The sequence below is a fragment of the Siphateles boraxobius genome, unplaced genomic scaffold, assembly GCF_051911475.1.
Source record: "Siphateles boraxobius isolate OS27281-9 unplaced genomic scaffold, OSU_SipBor_1 22, whole genome shotgun sequence".
Lineage (NCBI taxonomy): Eukaryota > Metazoa > Chordata > Actinopteri > Cypriniformes > Leuciscidae > Siphateles > Siphateles boraxobius.
Genome location: NW_027508833.1, coordinates 4955058 through 4977596, shown reverse-complemented (window position 1 = coordinate 4977596; position 22539 = coordinate 4955058). Strand labels below are relative to the sequence as shown.

Here is a 22539-nt window from a genome sequence, read left to right as displayed (position 1 = left end):
GAAAGAATACGTGTCATATTTCACCCCAAAAGCAAATACCTAGTTGATTTTTACATAGTGACATTATTTTCATGACAATTTAGGACATTTCCCTCCCAAATTCTCATTAATAAAAATAATCCAATATTTTTTTTCATTAAAGTCCCCATGAAATCAAAATGTATATATATATATTTTTTGGCTTTTAGTATGAATGTTAGCCTTACTTGTCATGATTCTGCCATCATGTCCTTGTATTCTTCTAGTATTGTGGCAGGATCATGACAGACCCATGTTTTATGTACAAGCGCATGGTCTGTTGTTTGGGCCATGTGCTTGTGTTGTCTCGTCTTGCAACCCCGCCCCCTGCTATCCTTGTTTAGTCATGATTGCCTTGTTAGCGTCACCTGTTCCCCTCATTAGTTTCTTGGTATTTAATCCCCTTGTGTTTGCTGTCTTGTGTCGGTTCATTGCCTATTTATGCGGAATGTTGTCGAATCTGTCTATGTTGCTATACCTTGCCATATCTTACCCGTGAGTACTTAGTGTAGAGTCTTGTCTTTGTGTACGTTTATTTGAAGAATTGTCAGTTTATTGTACAGTCATTGTCTAGTCTAGTCTTGTTTTGCCCCCTCGTGGGTTTTGTTTTCCTGTTTTGTTACCAATAAACCTTGTGTTCATCGCAGTCTGTCTGCATTTGGGTTCACCTCCTGCATCCTTATAACATTACTGTTATCTATAAGCTAGTGTGCTCCAAAACAATGACAAAATTCGCATTTAGAAGATATAAACATTCAAAACCTACAGTCTCTCTTTTCTGCCAATAAGGATCAATAGTTTTGATGATATCACTCTGCACTTCTTCTCATCAGATTTTCTGTCCAATCAAATTCTCTCTATAATCAGAAGCGTGAAATATCCCACCCCCTACATTATAAATAACCGCTGATGCTGCAGCTGAAATCAGTTACTTATTCACACTATATAGGGCATAGGGAACGATTCAGACAGTGTAAATATGCTTTCCACTGTGTCGAATGAAGTCTGATTTCACAATAGTGTCACGGGAACCGCCGCAGCTCCGGCTCAGAGACACGAGAGCACAGAGCGGATTATATGTGCGAGTCGGTGCAGACCACAAAACACATTGGACCTATTTGAATCCTGCACAGAATGCTGTATTGTTAAGCAATATGGAGGAGAAACGGTTAGAGATTAGGAGGAAACTGCGGCTTTACCGAACTCAACGGCTCTGGCCGTGCTGTGATATACACAAAATGCTATTGGCTATTTAAAAAAGGAAAGGAGCTGATCGATATGCCTTGCCCCGTCGTCCGGTTTCAGTGGAAATTATTCAGATTTCTCTCAACATGGGGACTGCAGAAATGTCAGTCAATAAAGGGCAAAACAAAGTAACTTGAATTACTAATTTTAAAAAGTAACTCTATATATTTTGTAATACTGCGCATTCAAATTTTATTTGAAATTTTATGCAAAGTATTTTTATTCTTTTGATTTTGGTGTGAAAAAACAACAACATGTTCTTCACCCAGACACTGGAGTTCTTTAGGTTTCAAATTCTTATGATTAAATTCTCAAACAATTAGAGGTAATAACATCATTGAATCTCAAGAAATTACATAAAATGCACTTTACATTAAGCGCCAGATTTACTAAACAGGGCAAATGAGCATGAGAGCGCAATTCCATAGAAGCGGAGATGGGAGTGCAAAGTTCTGCACGTGATTTACTGACGATGTGCAAATAATGGTGCAAATACCAGTAAATTGACTAGCGCAAACCTTAGTAAATCTCCTTGCATGATTCATTTAAATACTTTCCTCGCATAATTTTTGCATCTAAAAGGGAAACTCCTACAAATGCATATGCAATAAGGTCAGCCGCAAAAATAACCCTGTCCACGTCTTTTCAGCGCTAATTTTTCACTGTTACCCTTTTCCCTTTCCTTTTCCACCAAAAAAGAACTGGTTCGGAACTGGTGCTGGTTCAAAGTTGGTTTGGAGTTGGTTCAACTTGCGAAACTTCTCAGAACCTGTTTGTTTTTCCACTGACTAGAGCGCCCAGCGAACGACGTCGTTACGTCACTGTGTACGTCGCCATACGTCTTAGCTAGAAACGCTTGCAAGTACAACATTACTTTGGGATTTTTTCTAACTCGTGTACCAAGAAGGCTTAAAAAACATTTGAAATATGTAAGTCTTTTAATCTTTTCCTTTGATATGTAATCTTTTCTGATTAGCTATGTACCCCTGTCTTGTGTATTTTTTTTCTTTCCATTTATTTGTTCTATATTGTGACTGTTTTCTTCTTTGCTTAAATTGCTTACATAATGTTTTCAATAAAAAAATAAAACTAGAAACGCTTGCGCCAACTTCAACCATAACAATTACAATGGCGGACTACATTGTGTTTCTGCAAATGTCTCTCCTGGCTTTGCGATCCTATATTATGGTCAGAAATGATGTTTAGAACACATCTAAACCCGCCCCCAGCCCCCGACGTAAGCATGACGTGGTAAAAGAACGGTTCTACTCCAGCAAAGAGTTGGTGCCGCTTTGGAACCAGTTTTCCTGGCCGAGAACCGGTTCTTTGGCTGTCGAAACACAAAGAACTGGTTTGCGTGCAGGCACCGGCTCCGAACCGGCTCTCAAAATGCTTTGGTGGAAAAGGGGTTTATGTGTCTTTAGTAAATCCTGAAAGTACTTTTTAATGCCAAAAGAGGGTTTGCGCTGGCGCAAGCTGTTAGTGCATCTGGCCCTAAATGTCATGCAGTTGTAGCAAAACAATGAAATATGTCAGCAGGGATGTTGTACCAGCCACACAACGACATTGATGGCGAGGACAGTGGGGACTCCTCCAAAGGGCAGGCCCTGCAGGACACTGCTGCGAGAGTGAGAGCGATAACATCTCTCTGCTGTGCTGTTCTCCTCCATCAGTGAGCCCAGGAAACTCCTGACGTCCAGCTCCTCCGAAGGACTGCCACCACCTGCAGGCCAGGACTCAAACACCGGCTGAGCCGAACCCAACAGGTCAGAGCGCATCGCCATGGCTCAAGAAGCCCTTCAAACTGTCAAAGCATCACTGAGGAGAGACGACAGGGAACACACAACATCAAAGACATGCAGAATATTTGAAAAGATAATAACAGTGAATGGATTATAGTGGCCAATGATGATGTCAACTACTCATTCATATGGAAAAAATACAAAATTAGTCAGTCAGGAAACTAAATGAAATGAAGCAAAATAAGTTTAAATAAAATAAGTAGAAGTACTAAAATTTCTAAAACAAAAAATTTAATAAAAATAAAGCTAAATAGAAGTATTAATATGTCAAGAGTTTAAAAATGAAAACAAACTGAAAATAAAAATAATAAATAAAAGCTAATTCAAAATATTAATAAATAGCATATAATATATAAATCTGATCTTTGACTTTTGATTGCAGACTTTGGTAACTTGGCAAATCAGGGCACAGATTAAGACATTGTTGAGATATCTTCTGAAACCTCTGAGATTACTAGGGTCTGTTTTCTTAGGAGAAAGAGATTTTTTCCCTAGGGAAGATTCCTTTTCATCAGCTACTTCCATAGACGGAGTGTGTTTAAAGCTAGAAATCGCAGTCTTCCCCTGGCCATGGGCAAGATATGTGTAATACACTTTTTTTCAGCGAGGATGCATTAAATAAAACGTGACAGTAAAAGTAACAGATAAGACTTTTACATTTTTGTAACAAAAAATACATTTCAAATAAATTATGTTCCTTTGAACTTTTAGCAACACTTTAGTTTAGGTTCCAATTCTCACTATTAACTAGTTGATTATTAGCATGCACATTACTATGATATTGGCTGTTTATTAGTACTTAGCACATATTAATGCCTTATTCTGGCAGAACTTTCTATTCGTCAAAATATCCTGGGGGAAAAAATATATCAGTTTCCACAAAAATATTAAGCAGAACAACTGTTTTCAACATTTATACTGTAAATGATTCTTGAGCATCAAATCAGCATTAGAATGATTTCTGGAGGATCATGTGACTGAAGACTGGAGTAACAATGTTGAAAATTCAACTTTGCAAATACATGAATAAGTTACATTTTAAAAATTATTAACATAGAAAATACTTGAGATGGCATTAGTGATTTTTTTTTAAAGACATATGCCTTGAACTTCTGAAGAAGACAGTAATTGGATTTCCTTTAAAATATTTCAGTTTAATGCTGACACTGATGTATATGACCGTATATAATCATCTTTACGAAGTACCCAGGTCTGAGCAGTAAAAGCCTTCTGCATTCATTCTGCAAAAAGCTGGTACTAGCTACGGGGCAACTTGAACAAACATTTCTAAACCTTTGAACAAACACTGGGGCAGCTTGAAGCACCATTTTCATTCAGTTTAACAGATGTGTTTCAATTACCTTTATGGATATTGCCCTCAAGCGCATTAACAGGAACACATAAAACAGGGTCAACGCTCATTGCTTTGTTTGTTGATATTACAGATAATGTTCTGCCTTAAACTGATAATTCCCATATTCCTAACAAACCATCTCCCAACTCACACATAGACTAAGCCACTTCACATCAGTCACTTAATTTAAAATTAAATTTCTGAAGCTACATCATCCTCAAGTCATACAGACAATTTGACTCTAGAAAATCTGACAAAACTGACTAAAATGTAAAGCTTTCAAATAAACTATAATTTATGTCGTTTTTTCTTTCTAAATTGTTGAAATATAGGCTACATGGATTAAAGTTAGTTATGATGCTGTCATTTCCTGTTGTTTGTAATGTCAAATGGCAATTTGCACTGAAAAATGGGCTCTGAAATATTATATATTCTTGTATAATATATAATATTATACAATATTGCAATAATAATAAATGTTTAAATTGATTAAGTTAATATTAAATGTTTTTAAAGAAGAAAATTAATATATTTAAATAATTTTACAGTTATAGCTCAAGTAAGAACAACTAACCATCTTTGCAGTATAACTGGTATCTAAATCGGGTCATACAGCAAGCTATCAGTATGAGTTAAAGTTCGCTTTTGATGAGAAAAATCTTGTTGACAGAAAATAATGTAACATCCCCCATAAATCACTAATTTACTACTGTCAGCTCAAATAAATAACTAATAGGTTTCTGCACGGTTGCTGACAAAGACGAGCTTTTCCAGTCGGACAGACGGTGCATAAATAGTTATTTTGCGTAGTACAGTCTGACTCTCATCCTCTTGCCATAGGTTAGGAGAGAAAAACTAACAGCCATTAGTCACAGGTTAAGAAATTATGATGATGAGTCAGCAGTTCCCTCCTCTAAACATGGCGTGTGCAGTATACACACACATGGTATACTATAATATACTACACTATACAAATGCTGTATGCTTGTTTGTTTGTTTTTATTTCAGGAATACACGGCCTCTCGGCCCATAGTTGCAAAGTCTCAATAGCATGATAGATGCTCTTTTTTTCATTCCATAATATATATACAATGCCAATCTCCATGCATGCTTCGACTCACAAACCTGTGACACATCAACACAAACATCTCCCACAAGTGTGTCATCACTCAAATATTTCTTACGCAGATCCGTGTACAAAGAACAATCATACAAGAAATGTTTCTCATCTTCAATCACAGATGTATTAGTTAATTTACAATAACTACAGATTCTCTCTGTCAAAAAGGTATATTGTTCCATCTACCCGTTTCTAAAGCTAAACAGTGCCCTGAGCATCTGAACAATAACAGAGATCGTACCAACTGTATGTGTACAGATGCTATGTAGCTCTCCTGTACCACCATTAACTTGCATTGTGAATATATATTCAACTTATTATCTAGAACTGATGTGTACCATGCATTTTGTGCTCTTTCTCTCAATCGTTGATTCAGAATAGATGTGAATATTCTTATATCACCTACACTTTGAGCCTCCCAAGCACTAGAGAAACCATTGAGATACAATAGAACTCGAATGCAGGAAGCCCAAGATTTTCTACCTACTTCATCTAACTGAAGAAGCATATTATATCATTTTCTTGGATACCGGTAATTAGACATGGACACTAATTTTATCCAGTACATGATGCACCTTTTCATATAAGTAATAGACAATGCAAATCTACCTAGGTCGCCCAGAACAGCCACATTGCTCACACCCGTACTGATTCATAAGAGTCTTTTACAGAAGGATAACTGAACATTCTCAATACACTCCACTGGTTCAAAGCCCATCTCTCAGATCCATAATACAATATGGTTGCAACCATATGGTCGAACAAATACAGCGCTTGGTTACAGCTAATTTTATGCTTACGAACAAACCTTAATAAAGAAAGCATTGCCTTCTTTCCTTGGTTTGCTAAGTGTTGTCGAGTTTTCCACCATGACAATTTTGGTGTAAACCATATACCCAGATATTTATAAGCATTAACCACTTCAATCTGTTCACCAGAAAAATGCCATTTTTCATTCTTATTTAAAAAGCCCCCTCTTCTAAAAACCATAACCTTAGTTTTACTCAAATTCACTCTCATACCATAACAGTTACAGATTATTTCGAGCTGTTCAATTTCCTTCTGCAATCCACCAATTGTATCTGACACATTAACCATATCATCAGCATACAACAAGGTCTGTACTTCTGTGATACTTTCAATCTGAATACCTTTACCTTTACAGTTTTCCTTTAGCATAGTTATATATCCGTTTAGGAAAAGAATAAATAAAAGAGGACTCACCATACAGCCCTGTCGTACACCAATGGTACAGTCAAAATACTCAGTTAAACCATCAATTCCTTTCACACATGATTTAAGTTTAGAATACATAGATTTTAGTACACCAAAAGTTTTTCCACCAATACCATTCCTAATGAGTGTAAAATACAAGAGACTATGTTGGATGCTATCAAAAGCTTTGGAGAAATCAATAAATATACAGTGCATCCTTCCTTTTCGCTTTGTAATGTATTTCTGAACAACCGACTGTAGGATGAAAATATTATCCGTTGTGGAGTAACCTGCCCTGTAACCTGCTTGTTCGTCATAAAACATATTATTTGCTTCTACAAAAATTGTTAGTCTCCTGTTCAAAATTTTTGTAAAAATGTTACCAAGTACATTAAGCAGTGAGATTCCTCTATAATTTTCAACCTTGTATCTATCACCACTCTTATATAATGGGCAAATCACAGCCTCACACCAAACCTCAGGGAAATCACCTGTATCTAATATTTTATTGTATAAAGAAAGCAAAATAGGACATAACATGTGTGTAGTTTTAAACATTTCATCATAAGTAATGTTGCTATCCAAAACTTCAACTTGTTTAAAAACTTCAACGCGATAAAAATTGGCAGTTTCATGGGCGTTCAGACGATTTACCACAACTTTTTCAAAGTCTTCATCCATATCAAATTTTGAATCGGAAAATAAAGTGTTTAAGTATTTTAGCCACTTTTCGTCCTTGATATCATTTGCCTTTGTGTTAAATTTTTCATGACTTTTATCTGTCTTCCACAATTGTTGTGTTTTCATGTCATTCTGTAACACATTAACTAAAACATTACAGTTATACCGCTTTTTTTACTGTTACATAAGTTTTTAAAATGTTGCCTCTCACGGACATAACTGTTCAAATTGCTCACTGTACATATACAAATGCTGTACAACACATAAACAATAAGTTCTACTAAAACTTCCAACATTATTTCATAAGTGAATATGCTCAAAAAAATATGCCCACAAAAATCACATTTCCTTTACAGCTACTACAACACAAGATTCATGAATATATTGTGTATATTAAAAGCATCTCAGATAACAAAGCTTATATGTCAGTACTTTGTTATATGAGATGCTTTTACCCAAATCAATGAATAAATTGATTTTGCAGGTGTAAATATCAAAGCAGCAACAACATACTGTGTGAAAAAAACACGTCAAAAGCATACATAAATAATATTAACGTCCAATGTTCATTTTTAAGTGTCAATTAGATCATGTAAACAGTGAAATCTAATGGGAGACAAACTCATTCCTGAAAAAATGAAGTGTCATCTCACTCTGTTTTGTAGTTTCCTTGAAAGTACTCAAAAAGATGAGTAAAAGAAGAAACACATGTGCATCTACAGTCCCATTGTTGTGAGGGTGAGCAGCTGGAGCTAAAGCCACCTGAGCTCATAATGACACGCTGAAAAAAAGGCACAAACACACCTCTCGTGTGACAGAGAATCACTGGGTATAAATCCAACATGAGAAGAACATCTCAGCAAGTGTCCAGTACAAACAGACCCTTTATGGCTGCACACTGAATAACTCACCTATTGAGGATCATTTTATTTTTTTTCTAACAAATTTCTTCAGAAATATATTATAATAGCATATTATTATATATTAATTTCACACAAATAATTTGTGCCACCTCAGTTTGCTTGAAATTTATTTGTAAAAAAGAAATATTTCAGAAAAAGCTGTTTTGATCATGTTCACAAAAGGTCTACCAACTGTGTTCTTTAACCTATGGGTCAGAGGAGACTGTGTATGTGTATCAGCTAACAATGTGTGCGATGTGTCCAGTCAACTATGTTACTGTGAACTTTGTTTTTTTCTTAATTTTTAATAACTAAAGTGCTGCTTGTCATATCCAATACAGGGTATTTTATACCCAGACAGGTTGGAGTTTTGCATAACATCTCTTAAATTTACCGAATATATCTTTTTAAGGCAAAAATTTTGTCCTTGGTTACTGTGCTGAGAATATCACAATACCTGCACAAAAATCTGATTGTTTATAAATTTTTTTTTAAAATATATAAAACATATAAAACATATTGGTAACACTTTATTTGAAGGGGTGTGCATAAGACTGACATGACACTGTCATAAACATGACATAACACCTGTCATGAACATGAAGGAGTCTTTATGAATGTTTATGACTGTTGTCATTAATTGTCATTCGGTAAATTATCACACTTTTAATGCAAAGTTGACATTGTTTAAAATGTCTTTGTTATGACAACTTGACATTAACAAATACAGAAGTGTCTTTGTTATGACAACTTGACATTAACCAAGAAATCATAACCTGTCAACCTGTCACAAATATGTCATAACAGGTCTAATTATCAAACTTAAAGAAGTTATTTAGCTTTGCGTTAACATTACATTACCCTGTCATATGTTATGGTTGGTTTTAACTTTGGTTGTAATGACACCATTATAACTGTGACATGAATATTTTACTTGTCCTCAAGTAAAGTGGAACACATTGCACTAGTTATAAAGATGTCATTAAGGGTTATTACACTGTCAAATGCTTTAACAACAGTGTCATTAATATTTCCCCTTACCTCAAGTAAAGTGGAACACGTTGGACTAGTTATGATTTCTTGGTTAATGTCAAGTTGTCATAACAAAGACATTTTAAACAATGTCAACTTTGCATTAAAAGTGTGATAATTTACCGAATGACACTTAATGACAACAGTCATAAACATTCATAAAGACTCCTTCATGTTCATGACAGGTGTTATGTCATGTTTATGACAGTGTCATGTCAGTCTTATGCACACCCCTTCAAATAAAGTGTTACCAAAATGGTAAAACAATCTCTGTACATGGCAGAACAGACAAAATAAGTAGCACTTAATCAGAGTTTGTGGTGGCATACAGTTTGTCTGTAACATAGTTGACAAATTCACCAGGGAAAACGGTCACAAAGTTATCATTACAGTTTCATTTTCATTTACTTTTAGGGTAAGTTTACATGACAATGATGTGCTAAACACTAAAAGTTTTTCCTTTACGTTTTTCACGTATAGACGTCAACGCTGTCAAACCGATCCCCGTTCACACTGATTTGTGAAAACGACTAAAAACGCTGAAAGGAAATGAACATTTGAATTTCTCTCTCGTGCTCCATTTGAGATGCAAGTCTCATCGTCCCCCTCTTTTATGCGGAGATACTCATTGTGTCAAGGAGAAGACTCTGCATATCTTTGCCTTGACCCCCCCACTCCCTCTTCCCTTTCTCTCACCTGAAATTCACCCAAAAATCTATATGGGTTAATGTGAATAATTATCATACAGTTTTACACATGTTTGATATCATTTGAAATGCCAGTGCGACTGGTACAAAGGTCTCATTTCCAAAGAAGTAAAGCAAAAGGTAATAAGGTATTTAAGAGTTTAGAGATAATTCGCACATAGAGGAGGGTGTGTCTTCCAGGCAAATGGCATCCTGCTCTCAAAGGTGTAGACTCTGAATGCAAATTCTCATTGTTAGCAAATGTTTGCATGTGAAAAGAAGGTCGGTCTATATAATGAAATGCACCGAGAGGCTCGAGGCGATTTGTAACTCAAGTTAGCCCGTCATGCAGAGTGGATGCCGGCACTCCGCATTATGTATTTTATAAATGTCAAGGTTCGCATCTTCCCTCTTTAGAGCATTTGGCATCTATTATCTTTGAACTGATTATGAAATTGGTATGATACATTTACATGACATAATAAATTGTAAACATTTGATTTTATTCTAACTGACTCTGACATTATTTTCAGTAAAGAGTTAAAAAGAATAGTCAAACATCCGCTCACATTTAATGATGCACAGAACCTTTTTCATTTATGGAGTCAGATGAATTAACGAGGTAATTACATATGAAAACATTTATTTCATTTAATCAAACGCATGACTTTGCCACGTGGAAAGACTGACGCGCAAAGACCTTCACCCGCTGATCGGATGCCTCCATTGGGCCGATTGAACTGGGCTTACAGTAGTTTACACAGAGACAATAATGTCATTGCTTTCATAAACTTGCACTTTGAAACCCCTTTTCCAAAGGTTTGCCTTTTCCGGCCCCCAAAACACAGTTGTCATGCAAATAAATTGCCAAAACGCATAAGAAAATTTTTCCATTTTTAGCTAAAAAAGGTGTTGCGTAAACAGACCCTTAGTTTTGTTACGTTGTTCCTCGAGTATAGATTGCTCGTTTTTGTTTTGTAAAAATAAAGTTTAAGCTGCTAAAATATCATCTACTCCTCACCTTATCTTCCCCCTATCCTGGACATAACAAAAACATCTTTAATTTCAAAACGGTATTTAATGATTAAGTTTGACAGCTAGAAGATGTGTTACACAGATTAAATATATAAACTGAAACTAATAGTAATTTTATTAAGAAAGCATATATATGGCTTATTCTATAATTGGTGGTACATTTCACATTAAACAGTTAAAATGCCTTGTTTAATGCTATGTTTAACTTTCAGCAAAGTTGCACAAGGTTTTGTCCAATTGATCTTTTCTCAGAAGATTTTGCAGAGAGAGTTTCCTCCGAAGGATGGTACAGAAAACCACGCACATGTGCCATGATGATATGTGATCCACTAGAAGATATTAGATTATCTTATATTGTTTGCTTGTTTTTAGTTTTGATATATGAAGCCTTTGGTCCTGGAATTCAATATTAGATTGTCCTGAACTCTGAACCAGAATCAACTTCAGTGCATGTTTACAGAGTAAAACAATTTGTCAGCTGAAGTTCCATTACCTGCTTGAGGAAGCACATGATCTTGGAGTATGTACTGTATGAAAAACAGACATAGACTTGAGACAGCAAAAGGCAAGACAGGAATAACACTGTGAACTATAATCGACCCGCTTAATGAAACTTGTCAAATCATAAGGATAAAGATAAAAGAGTGTTATGCCCCCATGAAACAACTAACAATTACCTTTAATGAAATAATATCAGAGTCTGGTCGCTCTACTGGCGAGATCACTGAGTCATGTTACAACATACTTTCATCCTCACAGTGCTTGTTGTTTGTGTTGTGCTTGAATATTTTACTGCAAATCACTGAATCTAGGTTACATTCCTTCAAATCAGCTCTCAGATCATCAGGGCTCATAAATACAAAATGAGTCACAGCGTCACATTCTCATATTCACTTGATGCATCTTGGAAGTATTTTTGGTTCCCAAATAGAGAGGTGCAGGCTATTGCTATAACAGCTTTCCTGTGTTTAAGAATCCAAAAAAGGACATTCTACAAAATAGTTTCAAAAGTAATTTCTAAAATAAATAGCATGTAGTTCAAGAGAAGTAATTTCCCTTTATATTAATATTTAACATCCAAAAATCCATACATCCATAGCTTTCTTTCTTTCTTTACTAATATCATGAATCATTAATTCACAAGTATAATTAAGTTTTACAGAGTCGCAGCACATGACATTTTATAACCTCTGATTTTTAAAAAGACTTATCGATCTTGACATAATCAGGGTCTGCAGGGGTCCTCTCTATGATATTTTTTCTGTATATTCCTGCATCTTGTTTGGACCACATTGCATTGGTTCTGTGGGGGGAAATTATATATATATTTCTGTCATGACAACTCTCAGAGTGTTTGGCATTGTAATGGATATGAGAATGTTGATATGTTTTGTCTTGGCGGAATAGATCTGCTACGCTGCTGCTGCTGCTGCTGCTGTTTTTGGACTTGCTACTGCCAATACACACACAACACGCTGCTGTGAGCAAGTAATACTTGCTGCTGCTGTACAATATAGCGTACATAAATTACCCAAAGCAGATTTACTGTATACAGGTGGAGTTCAATGAGCAATAGCTTTGCTAATGCCAGTGCAGTAACATGTTTATTTCTACCTGTGCTAAGCTAACAGCATACAGTCTTTAAATTGTACAACACGACTCAAAGTCAAATACAAACAGGTCATATCCGTTCATTCAAAATCACACACATTTGAATTAGACTGTCATAGACTAAATAATTTAGGAGATTTTACATGATTGATTCGGGTAGATTGCATTAAAGAAATCAAGCCTTAAAAAATAGCTTAAAATATCATGTGTAATATTGTTACCATATATATATATATATATATATATATATATATATATATATAGGCTATATATATATATTTTTTTTTTTTTTTTTTTTAAGGTAGATAGCATGTAACATTTTTACAGTGTGCTGAAAATCCTTGCAAGGCAGAAAATATTGTATTACTTTTACCATTCTCCCCTCTCAAACTTCAGACAGGAATCCCTTGGCTTGATTCGCTGTGACTGAACGAACGGATTAGCCACAGAATATCCAAGGAGCATCCGGCCAAGATGAAAGAAGCCCTCCTCTAGAGATCCCACCACCCACAACTGATATTCTCATCTTTCAGTCGGTAATCCAGAGATTTTAAAGACAATAGTCCTGGGGTAGATTTGGTGACGTAATGAATCTGTAAAGATCTGTCAGATGACAAAGCCTTGCGGGAATTAAATATGCTAATTAGAATAGAGCAATTTTATATAAGCTGCTGTTACGCATTATCGGTGGCTTGTACTGTGTTCTTGTGCACACTGTGTGTTCATAGCACAAATGCTGTTGAGCATCAAAGTTTAAAGCCGTGTTACAATTCACAGGGTCCCCACGCAGTTTCACAGCTCCCTACAAACTCAGCAGGGGGTGCCTGCAGAAGTTCACGTCACTTGATTATATTTGTTCATTTGGGCTGCCCTGCTACATCATTAGACACAGATGACACTTGAATCACACAGATTAGAGGTGTCCAATATGAAAATTTATACAGTATATTTCTGTTATGACAACTCTCGGAGAGATTGACAAGATAATGGATATGGTGCTAATGTATTTGGTCTTGGCAGAATAGATCTGCTGCCAAAACATTCATAGACATGCTGCTGCGAGCATGTAGAGCATGCTGCTGTTGCTAATATAATATGAATGAAATAACTCCTGTGACAGATCTATACAAGTGGAGTTGAGGAAGGTTAGGGGGTTTATGAAAGCGCACTGCAGACTGCTAACAGTTAACAATGCAAGGTATCTGAATGTTGAGCCGCAGCTCATTGGCTCATTGGATAACGATGTGATTATTGGGATCACGCTTAGGGAGCCTGTCATCTTCGAGTACCGTTAAAATGAGCCAATGCTCATTGCATCACACGTGAAATGCATCACACACTCCGGAAAATACGGAAGTGGATGCACGCACTAGTTGTCTTTCACTTCGGAGCCGATTGATCTTCATGTCGATGTCTCTGAAGAGTGTCGTTATATTACAACGAGCGAATGTGTCGGCGCTTCTTCAGGAAGTCTCTCCCGGTGCTGGTGGTTCTACAGAGCCCCGCTCCCGGTGGGCCTCCAGCCAGGCCTCAGCATGGACCAGACCGCAGTAGGGACGCCCAGCCCGCTCCAGGCGCTGCCAAGCCAGGTGGCAAGCGACAGTGAAAGCATTCCTGAGCGGGCCGCTCAGGGATGGAGGAGGATGCTCTTGGAGTTGATCACCGATCCACTCCCTCCCCCCGGGTGAGGGCCGTGTGGAGTCTTCGTTTGTGTGTGTGTTTGTTCCACCACTGGCTCCCAAAAAAGCAGAGCGAGCAGTACCCACACTTCAAAGGAAGAGCAAATTCCTCTGTTCCTGGGCCCCAAGAGGGCAAGTCTGGTGGTGTGCGACCCTGTAAAGCCTTGCACCCCTCAGCCCCCTCTTGTTCGCCAGCACGGCAGAAGAGTGCGGTTCGAGGGCCCGGTCATCCGCCTTCTCACGCATCCCTGGCCGCCTCGTGGAGACAGGTAAGTGTTGTGCACCACACTCAGTCCCTGCTTCGGGCCACCTTCGGGCCTTTCGAGCCGGGTCCCTATCCTCCACCTCGCTGCCCCAACCCGGGTACGTCTGTGGTCCCTTGGCCCGGTTTGTGGAAGCCAAAAATGCTTCCCAACCAGTCGGGATGGACCCAAACTATTCCATCAGACTTGACTTGCGATTCCTTTTTGCTTGGTGTGGCGAGCAGGACGAGGTCGAGGGACGTCAGAGAACGGCGCGAGGCCGGTGGCGTGATTGGTAATGAATGACACCTGCGAGACGCACCTCTCTCGATCTCCTCTGTCGTCGCTCCCCCTTTATGCTTCCGCTCCTCCGTGAGAGATGCGAGACCGGTGCGTCTTGCAGGTGTCATTCATTACCGATCAAGCCACCGGCCTCGCACCGTTCTCTCACGTCCCTCGACCTCGTCCTGCTCGCCACATACCCCCATCGGGCCTCGCAGGCCGGGGGGTACCCACGAGACTCCCCCCCGGCGGCGGCGGCGATCCCTGGGGGTTATGAACCGACGAGGTGAGGGAAACGGAGACGGAAGCACGAGGAGCGACAGATCCAAGAGAGGGGAGAGAGGACAAAAAAAAAAGAAAAAAAAATCTTGGTCCGGTTCCCGGATACACTGCCGCTCGGTCCTCAGCCAGCTGAGAGACTCACTCGCGGTGCCATGCGATGGTACTGGACATCCGTTGGGGGACGGTTCGACACTCCTCCGCCTCCTGGCGGACGGCGATGGCTCCTCCGGTCGAGGGCAGCCGGCAGCGAGTCCCCCGTTCCCTGCTCCGCCCCCATCATGGCCGACGGCAACAGGCTCCGGCCCACGGCGAACGGGAGCGACTCCTCGGCTCCCTCTCGGACGGCAGGCACCCCTCCTCGACCCAGGAGCACGGCAGCGAGATCTCCGTCCCACCTGCTGTTCAATCGCTCCAGCACCATCGCCTCGGGCAGCAATCGGCGGGCATCGCTCCCTCGTGCTGCCTGAACTCCTCAGCACCGCGATCCCCCTCAGCAGCGAGGCTCTCCGACAGCGTGCCCCTCCTTCTTCCCGGGTTTCGGCACCAATGTAACGGGGTTCAGATGTTATGGGAAGAAGAAGGCGGGAACCGGCAAACATTTAACATTTTTAATAATACAAATACAAAAACAAAAGAAACTGCCAGCAGCCCCTCACGGCCGACTGCTGGCAACACCGAACAGAAACAAAACATGAAATAAAACACAGGCCTGTCCTCTCTCGATCTCCTCTGTCGTCGCTTCCCCTTTATGCTTCCGCTCCTCCGTGAGAGTGCGTCTCCGGTGCGTCTCGCAGGTGTCATTCATTACCAATCACGCCACCGGCCTCGCGCCGTACTCTCACGTCCCTCGACCTCGTCCTGCTCGCCACACTTGGCTTCCACCCAAGCTCAGTGATATTCATCATACCAAGGTGTTGAGCAGATATGCTCCTAAAATTAGTGATATTTATCACACCTAGGTGTTGAGCAATGCTCCTGTCTTGTTTGTGCACATCACAGTCTACTTGCGAAGGATGTGATGCAGCCGCTCCCTCAAGCCGATATGAAGGCCGGCTTAGTATAAGCCCGTTCTTCATTGTACCCTAGAGAGGTGGGTCACGACCATCTTGGTCCTGTGTTAGTTGAGACAGGCCCTTTTTTCAAATCCTACGTTCAATTTGTTACACAGAGATGCATTTCCAAATGCTCCGTCCCGAAGATTGGTCTGCAGCGTTAAATCTGAGAGACATGTACTTCTCTATCCTTCCGCACCACGGGCCATCCTGTGTTCATGCGTTTGAAAGGTGTGAAGTATCAGTACAAAGTCCAAAGTCAGCACTGACCTTACGGCCAAATCCCGAGGTGGCCATGGCAGAGCAGCACGCTTCGTGTGAAAGCACCCTGGCCTGCCGCCAAACCCTCAGTCCGTAACAGACCTTTTGATTCTCCGGATCAATGGCTCCTAGAATAAGTGTCCATCAATACCGGCTGAGGGGCCACGTACAAAGGGCATGCAGTAACGGAGGTCTGACGACCTTCCGACTGCATTGGCATCCGTTGCCTCGAGTTGCTTTCAGTTCACTTTGCTTTGAGACATGCTCAGCGAGCATGTACTGGTCTGAAAAGACAACATAGCAACCGTTGAGCTATGCTCCCCTCGCATGTTGCAACTCGCCCGCCACCTCCTCCTTGGAGTCAGAAGCTTCTGAGGTCGCTTCATTCCACTTATTACTTCTGGCCTGCTCAATCGTGCTGCTGATGAGCTTCACGACAGCCTCTGGCCCAGAGAGAGTGAAGGCGGTCCAGCTGTTGGGGACCACTTCGGGGCCGCACAGTTACATCTATTGCCCCTCCGGACTCGTCCCTCTGCCAGCTGTTTTTTCTACTGTCTGAGGGGACAGTCCCTCGAGACAGAAAGACTCTGGCCAGAGCTCTTTACCCTCTTGAGACTTATGTCTGGTGCTACCGCACTGCAGAGACCTCCCTTGAGCCCTGCAGGCAGTGAGTTAAAAATCCTGTTTTTAGAGAAACAGTTCCCCTACTTGCTTGGTCTCCATCTAGAGGGTAGGGACTTGCATGCATTTTCGGTCAACGAATCGGGCCTGGAATTTGGGCCGGCTGACTCTCAAGATATTTGAGACCCCGGGCTGGATATGTGCCCAAGGTTCCTACCTCTCCTGCGGGACCAGGTGGTGAGCCAGCAAGCGCTGCCCCGGAGGAGGCAGACCCAGCCCTGTTTTCTCTGTCCGTCCGCTCCATTGCGCTTATACATGCTAAGAATGCAAAGCCTGGACCTCAGACCAGCTCTTGTCTGTTATGGAGACCAGCAGAGGGGAAGGCTGTTTCCAAGCAGGGGTTGGCCCACTACATGTGGTCGCCTTCAACTTGGTGATTTACCAAGGTGTACGTGCCCACCTGGGTGGTGAGCTCCTCCCAAGTGAGTGTATTGCTCCCTCCTAGGTGTTGACACAGAGTGCCTTGCTAAACAGTTGATAAATGGAGCACCCCCAGTGACATTCCATAAGTTGTACTGCCCGGTCATTCACCCAGTCCATATGTGTATTCTCCTCATGCTACCTCCCTTCGGGCAGGATGTGGCTTCCGCAGTGTATTCCTTTCCAACGAAAGAGAATGCTTTCCCAGTGGTCTTGTGGAACAGCAGTGACATCCCTGGCCTAAGCCCTGTCCATTCTCCGCCTCAAATAATGCGGGGGGATCAGAAGGCTTTTGTCTGGGCACTGGAAGGTGGCAGCGTTAGTGGCATTTTAATTGGAATCTCTCAGTTACGTATGTAACCCTCGTTCCCTGACGGAACAGAGACATTGTCCCGTCGCCACTATTGCTTGACCACCGCTGACTCCGAGTTAGGCTCAGCTCCTCAGCGATAAATAACTATTGCGTGCATCCACTTCCGTATTTATACCCATGCATTGCCATGCATTGGCTCTTTTTAACAGTACTCGAAGATGACAGGCTCCCTAAGCGTGATCCCAATCAGTCGACACGTTGACTACGTCTCCGTTCCCTCCTGAAGGCAACGAGGGTTACATTCGTAAGCGAGACGTTCCAACCCTATTCAAACACACCTGAATCAGCTCATCAAGCTCTTCACGCTCGCTTGAAAATACAATGGCAGGTGTGCTGATATTAGCATAAGAAATATAGATTTTTTTTCAAATGTTATCAGAAAGAAAAATACAAATATTTAATATTCTAGGATTTTAGGACTTCTAGGACTTTTTTTATTCTTTTTTCTTGCTGTGTCTGGTTTTCATTTCCTGTGGTTTTATTCCTGTTAGCCTTTAGGTGTATTCCACTAGGTTGGAACTAAACTTTGCAGGACAGTGGCCCTCCAGGAGCAGAATTGAAGACCTCTGACATATGTGGTCCACTTTATACTGTTAAATTAAACTGAATAAAAATACTAGACTCCTTTTTCTGTACACTCAATATTAAGTACTGGGGGGCACCAATTAATTTTTTTAACAACAACAATGATTTTTAGAAAAAATAATCCCCCCCAACCAAAACACAGCACCCCTAACCTAAAACATCTTCCAGCGCCCCTACGTTTACTTGTATTATATGGACTCACAGAGATGTATCATTTTTCTAAAAAATCTTTGTTTGCGTTTATCTAGTGAAAGAAAAACATATACATCCGGGATGGCATGAATCAATGAATAAATTCATTTTTGGGTATGCTTATATATAAGGGGCTCAATATTAGCATAAGAAATATGGATTTTTTTCAAATGTTATCAGGAAGAAAAATACAAATATTTAACGTAGGCTATATTTGTCACGATTCCTCTGTGTTTAGCATTCCATTTACTTATTCTATTTATCTATTTATTTTGTTATTTTTTTCTTGCTGTGTCTGGTTTTCATTTCCTGTGGTTTTATTCCTGTAGCCTTTAGGTGTATCCGACTTGCGGTTAAAATGCGGCACTGTGCAGACTGATTGGTGTATCCGTATGCTTTCTAATCACTCTCATGGTACTTTGATGTCATACACTGTCCTGCACAGCGCCGGATCAAGTCGAATACACCTTTTGTTAACATAGATGCCTTTTTTTGTTTCCATGACAATTCATCACCTTCACCTGTTCCTCATTAGCCTCTTGTTTGCTTGTGTATAAATAACCCTGTGTTTCAGTCCTTGTTTGTCTGTTGTCTTTACATATATATCTAAAATCTTGCGTTTCTAGTTCCCCCACTGGATTTTGATCTTCGTCTTCCTGGTTGGATTTATGTTTCCTGATTTGGATAATCATGGTTTGTGTGCTTGTGGAATAAATACTGCTTGCAAATAGATCCTTGCCTCTCCTCTTCCCTCTGTAACAATATTGAAATTATATGTATTTAAATGAATGACGCAACAGCAAAATAACAATAAATATGTATCTCGTCTATGTAAAAGTAATGTTTTCATAAGCAAACTATGCTAATTATGATTTCTCATGGTCGTACAGAAGTGCTTTTATCTTTTTGGTTAAAGTTTGAATGATGCACATTTTATATAGACTGCCTTCTTCCATAAACTGTAAACTGTGCAGTGATGATTATTGTATGTTCTTTATGTTCTATTGAGATATATTCTTGACAGAAAGGATGTGAGTCATAAATGCTGTATAATGCGACATCTAAGCAGCAATCTGGCATCTCACTCACTCTCTTTTACACACACGCACGCACTCACTCACGCACACACGCAAACAAGCCAATATTTAAGATAAAGTGTGTAATTTTTTGATGGTACAATACTTTCTTCTAACCCAGCTTAATTTGCACAACTCCATGTAAGCCATATTTATGTTGGTCTTAACACTATCAAAACTTTTCTCTGAGCATCACAACCAGCCAGAAAGAGAAACATTGGCTTAACCAATGGTGTGTGTTTGGGGGAGTGGCTAACAGTTTGACGACCAATAACAAATGTGTGAAATGTCAAGGAAACAAGTTTGAAAACAATTAAATTTTTTAAAATTCCATTCGGTGACACCAGCAAATAAAGCCGTACATTGCAAGGAACATCTAATTACTTAGTCACCGTTAAAAAAGTATGTTCTATATAGTATGAATGTGGGTATACGTACATATCAGTGGCGGCTGCTGGTCTTTCAAAGAGGGGAAGCTAAAAAAAATTAAATCTCGACTGTCAGGTGTGGGGATGGAGAAAGGAGCGAGGGGAGTTAGGTGCAGAGTTGATGGGCTTTATTTTAATAATAAAATAAAACAAAATACAAACATTCTACAAAATTCATCTTCTGATTTTTTTAATGGTGGTTGGCAAACAACATTTTAATGTGCATTACTGCCACCATAGATACATACACTAGATGTCGCCTTGGCTACGGCAGTTCATTGGAACGAATGCGTCAATAGAGCCACCATCATGGAACAGGGGAGCCCCTCCTCTTTAAGCATCAGCGTCAATGTAGGAGAAGGTCTAACGGAAATAAAATCACTATAAATCATCATGAACGGGATTTTATAGTTGTTTTGGTTCGTTCCAATGGTCAGACATGTATTTATCATTGAGTCCAGAGAAATTTTTAAAAAATTACACAATTTCACATTCTTGTCTGGTTTTTAAATTTCGTTCGTGTGAACATCCATACGCAGCACAAAAGTTTAGCATCATCAATGAATTCAGCGTTACCTAGCTACTTCCTATGACAAGACCCCTGTTCCAAGATTGCGGCGGTTTTGACCCATGCTTAGAACCCCAAGGCAACATCTAGTGTATATATCTATGTACTGCCACCAGCACAAGACTGCCAACAAGGAGAATAATAGGGAGAAAACAAGGCAGGGGGCAAATAAACCAAGAATCAGGTCACAAGATGGGGAGTCGACACAATCGACTGTAGAGCACATGGCACAAGGAAACACATGACAAGCCATGTGCTCACACCAAACATAACAAAAAACACAAGCACATGGCCAGTAAAACAAATCACAAGCAAAGTGCTTACACAAAATGAGACATGAAGAACAATGAGAACACTTATAAACGTTTACATGAAAGCACACAGCTAGTGTAAAACACAAGCTGTGTGCTACACAGCACAAGACAAAAGATGAAATGAAAGCATGCGGCCGATGTAAACGAACCGCGTGCTACACAAAACACAAATGAACAGAGCGAACACAAGACCGCACGTTCACACGACAAGACAGAACGTTATGCATGAAAAAGAGCATAAGCTCATCCTGTGCGCTCACAACAGAAAACAAACACGCGGAGCATGAAGGACACAAAACCGAAACCAAACTAGACAGATGTGCCGTTATCGAAACACCAACATGCCCCCCCATATGTAACAAAGGGACCTGACATCGACGGAGGAAATGTGGGAATTAGGTTAAACTGTGAAATGTATGATGAAAATTGGCTAGTTTCGAGTACACAAAGTCTGCGATGGGACTGAGCTCGAATAGCTTCTGCGTCAGCGACTTTTTATTGTACAAAATCGCTGTCAATCAAAGGGAGATGCAGTCTTTCGACAGACCCTCCAATCATCACGCAGACGCCCAGCGTTCAGCCCGACTCCTCCATTCTCCCCAGAGAAGCTGAGCTTCCGTTGGCGGGACATAATCGCAGCATTTATCCAATAACCATCAAGTTTCGAAGCACTGAAAGAAACTGTTCAAAGCAGCCCCATTGAAGTCAATGGAAGCTCGGCTTCAACAGGGAAATGCACTGTGACGCTCTGGGAATGAATGAGAAGGAAATCGAGTCAGCCAACCTGCTATATGTAGCTGATTTTGAACCAAATCGTCTTCGAGATGAACGTGTTCTAACGCATTTTTAGTCAATAAAATGTTAACACAATAGTACAGATTTGACCATTTATTTTTTGACATTATAGGGGAAGCCGAGCTTCCCTTGCAGTCTTAAAAAAATCGCCACTGGTACATATATAACCTACGTACTACATCCGCCATGTTGTTACTGTCATGTGAACTACCAGCGTCAGTTGAGTCGCTTCCCTTCCATTCATAAACCCTCTCCCGTGGCCTAATGGGATAGCAAAGTATCCATCAAATGTGTACTTCTTGGGAGAAATAGTAGGTCATCCAGGCTTTTTATTTTTTAACCAACTGTTTTTCAAACACTTTGTATTTGGACATACTACTCTTTTGCCATACTGTTTTCTCACATTCTAAATAGTAGGGAAGTATTTGATTTCGGACGCAGTGATTGAACATTCACCTGACTTTAAAAATCGTGAGCATTTACAGCGACAGGCGACATACTATCACTGCAGTGCGCATTTCTAATAGTTATCATGCATTGGTGTGGATGCTATATAGTTTCGCTATAGTTATCTTTTTACACATAATATTTTTTCCCCAAAATCAATA

General features: G+C 40.1%; 1 protein-coding gene across 1 annotated transcript in view; it reads right to left on the bottom strand.

The window, feature by feature from the left end:
• Positions 1-22539, bottom strand: part of tmem63c (transmembrane protein 63C) — a 59861-nt gene that overhangs the window by 31401 nt on the left and 5921 nt on the right. Inside the window, exon 2 of the mRNA XM_077238464.1 lies at positions 2814-3081. Within this exon, the coding sequence (XP_077094579.1) occupies positions 2814-3047 (234 nt within the window). The 5' untranslated portion in view covers positions 3048-3081. The remainder of the gene's footprint in view (positions 1-2813; positions 3082-22539) is intronic.